The following is a 6,504-nucleotide window of genomic DNA, read 5'->3' on the forward strand; positions in this document are numbered from 1 at the left end:
TTGTAGTGCGTAGTTCCTTAATCTTGGCAATGATACTATTATTATTATTATTGAAAGGGCTGGCAAGCCATGACTTTGACCTTAGGTGCATTGCGCGACCCCCAACCTGTGACATAAGGTAAAAAGTCCTATTTCCGACACAAAGTTAAGAATGATATTATATAATTAAATTAGTTGTTAATATTTTTTTATTAATATTTAAAAGCACAAATGGCACTATACAAAAGTGTAGCACTGAAATATTTCTGAAGAAAGTTAAAAATATTTAGCTCTATACTTCTCCTTTTTTTACATTTAAAAAATGAAAATTGTACATTTTAAAAATGAAAATTGCACGGTTTAAAAATGAATTTTTACAAAGTTAAAAATAAAGTTTTATCGCAAAATTACGAAATCTTCGCACAAGCTAGTAAAATGGCGTAGCACTTGAAAAATGTTATCTTTCAGTTCAATCTAGAAATATTTTAAATTGAGTAAGGAAATTTAACACTGAAACAATTAATGTAAATGATTTTACCTTTATTTTGCCTTTGGTGTTAGCAGTCAAAACTGCGGTTTTGATATCAGACATGCACAATTTCTAGAAGGGAAAAATTTATGAATTGCTCATTAAAAATTTACTATAATGAGGGTCAAACTTTTACGAGATAAGTATTAGCAAATATAACAATCTTGTGATAAATATTTGTTCTTTAATGAAAGCTGGTTCACAGGATACGAGTAGGGCTGTGAGAGTACGCGGAAATCGTTTCCAAATATTCCAAAAATAAATTTTCTTTAGTAGTCAATATTTATCACAAATGCAATAACTCCCGGATAAAAGTGATAATAAAATTTAGTTTTCGAGAATTTTTGTAATTTTTTAATACCCATTGGAAATTTCAAATTAGTCATATAAATTTAATAACTAGTTTAAAAGTACATAATGAATAATTAGTTAAAATATTATTTCTGATTTTAAATGGTTAGGATAAATTTTAGGGCTCAAATAGGAATCGATTACAAAATTTGGACTTGAATTGGCCACAAAATAATTAGCCCACATGTGAAAAAACCTTAGCGCCGCTACTGGTTAAAATCCATTTATTATGGACTCGGATACTCAAATGAGTATTGTCAAATTGGACTCGAAGACTCGCAAGTCCAATTTTCCAAGACTCGGGACTCGACTTGAAACCTAAAAAACTGGACTCGCACACCCTTAGATACGACGTAAAATATGTCACTTTCAGCTCTTGACAAAAAAGATTCAATAACTTTATCGGTGGAATATGGAAGTTAGGGAAATGGATTTTGAAAACATGTAGAATCCCTCCTGCATTTTCAGTAGTGGTGTGCGAGTACTCGAAAATTGCGAGTACTCGTTATCGAGTCCGAGTCCGAGTACTCGGACTCGGACTCGGAATACGTAATTTTATTACTCGCACGGGTACCCGATTCCCACGAAAAGGGTACATAATTACTCGAAGCGGACTCGAGTAAATAGATAATTTGAAAATTACCCAGCGAGTCTAATATTACTCGGCGAGTCCATTATTACTCGGTGAGTCCATTATTATTGGAATGTGGTATAAAATTAAATTGGTAATAGTCTAGATAACTTGTTATAAGTTAAAAGAAATACCTGTGATAAGTTTTTCTAGTCGAGCCCTAACCTAAACAGTATCATTTCATTTGTTCTATAGTTATATATAGTTTTAATTTTAAATTTTGTTCTTGAATACCAATTGCCACAAGTTGTGTCATTGAGAATTAAGATCAAATTAAAAAATATTTTTTAACAATCTAATTGCTGAATTACTGATTTTTCTATTATTTAATAAAATATAAAAGTCCTAAAAATTAAAATATATCATACTAATTAATTAGAAACCACTATTAATAAATTTACAAATTTAATGATTATTTAAACAGCGGCAAATAAATTCCAGACGAATTGGCCACGATAACTTAGGACTCGAATTGAACTCGATAAAAATTAGGACTCGAATTGGACTCGTTAAAAACATTCCGGACTCGTATTGGACTCGAAAGCTTTAAACCTAATTCTTTAGGACTCGAGGACTCGATCAAGCCCTTAATATTTGGACTCGAGGACTCGCGAGTCCAAGTTTCTAAGACTCGAGACTCGACTCGAATTTCAAAAAACAGGACTCGCACACCCTTAATTTTCAGCTTTAAGAGTATTTAGTTTACCTTGTCGTTTGTAATCTCAATATTTGATTTGCATGGTATAATTTGAATTATCACAAGGATTATAAGACTTTTAAATTTACTGTCCCACTAATTCTATGTTCTGTGTAAAACCAGATCTCAATTCTCAAATAGTGCTAAACACAAATTTTCTTTGAAACTTAAATTGATATAATTTGCAGAATTGATTAAATTACGATATTGGCTAATACAAGTTTACTAAAATATCCCTTACTTCAAGATCCAGGTTGAATAGGTATTTGACATGTTTATACAAACATGATATAAATTTCTCCGTTTCTTCAATGGTGAATAACAACGAGGCCTCATTATGAATTCTGTTAAGAGATAAGAGCCATTACTAAATTGTACAATTTTTAAACTAAAAATTATGAAGGTTATCTATACTTTTTCCAGACTTTATAGATGGTGTTGTGGTCTATTTCCAAGTCAAAATATTTTATGTTCGAGCTGTTTGTAATGTATAAAAGTTTAAGCGGTTTTGGATTGGTTGCTGAGGTTGGCCACAATGTCAATAGCCATTCAAGTTCCGCAGTAGGAATGGACAGTTCACTTATAAAGCATTGAAATTGCTTGGAAATAAAGGTTACAACATGTTTTGTCAGGCTAACAGATCCCCGTGTCAACATCAAAGGCAGAAATGTAAATTTCTCTCTAAGGTTATGGTTCTCATCAGTATTCATCCAAAAGTCTCTAGCCCCGACCGAACATAAAATGCAGCAAAATACTTCTTTCACCTTTTCTTCTGCAGAAATTATATTAAGTTATGAAATTTGTAATTTCCGAAATTTTATTACCTGAGAAGATGGATATTTTAATTCCAGGTTTATCAACTAGATAAACATATTTTAGTTTAAAATTTGGTTTACATATATTGAATGAGCTTGTTTTTACCATCGTTTAATGTTGATCCATTGAGAATGGTTATTGACGTTTTGAGATTGCTATCTACATCTACAAGTACTCCACCTTTCTCAACTACCTAAAGAGAGCATTCATTTAAGTTGAGGAATGCAAAAACTAAGCAATTGGAATACAACTTTTTGAATATCAGCTGTCAAAAACTTGGCACATTTGTTTAAGGCACGAGTTTCATAGGTGAATCTGTAAAGCGCTGATACTTTATGAATTTGCCAAGTTTTCTTAACAATCACTGTAGAATAATAAGGGAACATTTTGTTAGATATAAATACACAATATATTATAACATTTGGATATTATCTTTATAACCATCTTCAAATGCATTCCGGTCAATAATAGAAGTATGACTTGTATTAGAAGATTCGGGTGAAGATCCATCCCTTAATCTTTGAATGGGAGAAATACGTCTCACTTTAGGGGTTTTCATTGCCCAAGATTGAAATAATTATATCAAAACATTAGAAGGAACATAAATTTTACGAAATGAACTAGTTGAAATTCGCGGCGATAAGTTGACAACCAATGGGTTAGGAAGAGTTTTAGCAAAAATGTAAATCGTTACATTTTTTTTTAAATAAGCCTGTGGTGCAAGCTTAAGCCCTCAAACACCAAGCAGTTAAAGTCACATGATGAAATCCAACAAAATTAAAAAAAAGTTGAACAACAAATAATTAAGTATAATTAAAATACGATGCTTAGTAATGGCATAAAGGTAAGATAGAAGGCGCCACCACTGAATGATAGAAAATATTGTCGATGAAGAATTTGTCCCGCGAAACTTCGATTTCGGAAGCCGTATAATTATGTATCTCTAGTTATATATTCCCATATGTAACATAATTACTCATAAGTATGCCACTAGCTCTATTTCTTCACTAACGGTTTGTTTCACAGATATTGCGTCACCCGTACCCTACGTAATATTTGACGTCATATTTGATGTCATATTTGACGTCATCGAATCTCAAATGCCGATTATGCTATCGCGCAATTAGCTCTACGTCTGATAAACCGACGGCCATTATTTTAGTAAACAAGACGTACGACGGTCAGAATACACACAATCCTTCTAATGTGTTAAGTTTGTTTGAGCTATTCACAGCAACCTGCAACGCCGGTATCGCAACCAAAATATATCCACGGTCACACATATATACATATTTACACTTATTTGTTACTTCTAGTCATACTTTGAAAGCATCGAAGATTCCTTCGGTCAGTGTCACTTTTTATTTTTACTTCTGATCACACTTATTTGTTACTACTAGTCAGCCGTTTAGTGTCACACTTATTTCTTTTAGTAACTTATTAGTTACTTCTGATCACACTTATTAGTTACTTCTGATCACACTTATTTGTTACTTCTGGTCATACGCCGAAGACTAGGCCGATCAGTGTAATACTTAATTGTTACTTCTGCTCATACGTTGAAAGCGCGGCCCACTCTGAACGGCCTTGAAAAACGCCAGAGGGAAACGGGCTCGTAGACCTCTATAAACACGCGGATTTACAATGTTGGAAATTGCGGGGGTCCGTATACGCTGCCCAAAAAACCTTACTTAGAATTAAATTTAAGGAACGTATTTGCAATACTAGGTTAAATGTAAACCACAGCTATTCAAAAATATAACTTTCATGAAAATCGGACTTAAATTAAGGAACGTTATGTCGACTTTCAGGCGGAAATGTAAAACCACGAACATTGGGGTCCGGTAAATAACCCCGAAAACTATACTTAAATTTAATATTTACTGATATAACCGAAGTTGTAGCTCAACTGAATCCTAACCTATCCAATAATATTTATTTTAACGTTATCGGACTTAATTTTAAACAAAATATCTACCACATAAAGAAAATCACCGAAAATAGTAAATTGGCCAAATTCCCAACTTCTTGGGCTCCGATTTGAAAACTTTATGAAAGGCTATCAATGGCGATGTCTGTACATTCGAACGAGATATCATTGACTCTTCTAGCCCTAACCGTTGAAGAGGTATGCGTGACTCGGCGGCATCGGCGGCATCGGCAACGGCTACACTGTACGTGAGACTAATACACACAAAAACTACAATATAGTGTCAAGTTCTGTTAATGTAATTAATTTGCAAATTAATGAAATTCTCGGAGACTCACATTCTAAAATAAATTTGCATTGTCAAATAAAAGAAGCAAGTTTATTGGAAAAAATAGTTGAAATTCAGGTTGAGCTTTTCTGGCGCATCTACAGGGTTGGAGTCTTTACAAATTCTTTTCTAGACGTAACTCTTCTAGGCTTGATATGGGCTTAATAACGCTGGTGGAATATCCCACTTCGACGACTTGTTCCATTTTCGGAAAGCGATCACTTATTGGTCATTTTCTAAAACCTTTTATTTTTCTAAATTACTCATAATTTAACTTCATCCGCACAAACCGAGCGAGTTTATAAATTTCAATAAAGCTACATTGGGCTGACTAAAATTCCGACGCGAAAAATTCCTTCTCAATTTAGAGGTTTTCCGTTGGCTTAAATAAATATGTTAGTAGCCAATAGTGTGACTCCCAAAATTACTAGGATGAATAAAAAGGTTAAAATCTAACGTAGTCCACCTTTTTACTGGTTCGTGGTGAAACAAACCGTTAGTGTAGATTTTTGTATGGAATAAAGGTACAGTGGCATACTTAGGAGTAATTATGTTGCATATGATATTCCCAACTCAATGTACGTGCTCCCCGGGGTTGGACATAAGGATATTTGTTTTAGTAGTCAGCTTGCCTAGTGAGCCTCCTATCGTAATTTATTTTAGTAGTCCCTGACTAGTGGGGGTAAAAATGGGGTATAAAAACAATAAGGACCGCCAACATTTGGCTTAACCCGTCAGAATTAAAATATGAGATTATTATCACTTGAGTTACATGATGTGATTTTTTTTAAAAAATAAGATGGGATTGATGAATTATGAATTTATGATACGCCGTATTCGCAATTATTTATGAATATTTAGGAAAATGTTTTACTAGTCAAATGACTAGTGAGCCCCCAGATTTCGCTTAATTTTAGTAGTCAGAGAATTTATTTTAGATGGAATTTAATTACCCACTAAGAGAAGCAATAAATAGAAATCTCGATATAATATAGATATTATTTAATTTAATTTAATATGGAATATAACCCTTAGCCCAAATTTTTAGTAATACCGAACAATTGACGGTCGTCATTTTATTTCGCCTTCATTCGCTCTGCCTTGTCTTCTCGAAGAAGATGATTTTGTCGTTGCTTTACCAAAAAAGACACGGAGCCGCTACCAGTGCCAGTGACGTTGTGCCAACGACTAGTGGTATTTACACAACATGTTATCAGCACTCTTGAACGTAACAAAATAACTG

General features: G+C 33.3%; 1 protein-coding gene across 2 annotated transcripts; it reads right to left on the reverse strand.

Moving 5' to 3' along the window:
- Nucleotides 1-250: 250 nt before the first annotated feature.
- LOC149951522 (centromere protein L-like) lies at nt 251-3,666 on the reverse strand. 2 transcript variants are annotated; one of them, XM_090170052.1, is made up of 8 exons: nt 3,445-3,666; nt 3,255-3,367; nt 3,109-3,196; nt 3,012-3,047; nt 2,602-2,959; nt 2,429-2,531; nt 518-580; nt 252-453 (listed from the first exon to the last, which is right to left on the reverse strand). In XM_090170052.1, exons 1-8 carry the CDS (start codon nt 3,560-3,562, stop codon nt 376-378), a joined length of 957 nt encoding a protein of 318 aa, XP_090026178.1. In that variant the 5' UTR covers nt 3,563-3,666; the 3' UTR covers nt 252-375. The 2 variants fall into 2 exon arrangements, with proteins under 2 accessions (XP_090026179.1, XP_090026178.1); XM_090170053.1 differs by lacking the exon at nt 3,012-3,047 and having other exon boundaries at nt 251-453.
- Nucleotides 3,667-6,504: the final 2,838 nt, after the last annotated feature.

This window comes from Leiobunum rupestre, chromosome 3 (assembly GCF_980474605.1).
Source record: "Leiobunum rupestre chromosome 3, qqLeiRupe1.1.hap1, whole genome shotgun sequence".
Classification (NCBI taxonomy): domain Eukaryota; kingdom Metazoa; phylum Arthropoda; class Arachnida; order Opiliones; family Sclerosomatidae; genus Leiobunum; species Leiobunum rupestre.

Bases quoted from the DNA above. Each gene is read 5' to 3' on its own strand.
- LOC149951522 (XM_090170052.1), bottom strand. From the start codon at position 3,562: ATGAAAACCCCTAAAGTGAGACGTATTTCTCCCATTCAAAGATTAAGG. The intron at 3,368-3,444 runs GTTATAAAGATA...ATTATTCTACAG, and splicing joins CCGGAATGCATTTGAAGATG to TGATTGTTAAGAAAACTTGG. The intron at 2,532-2,601 runs GTATAGATAACC...ATCTCTTAACAG, and splicing joins ATCTATAAAGTCTGGAAAAA to AATTCATAATGAGGCCTCGT.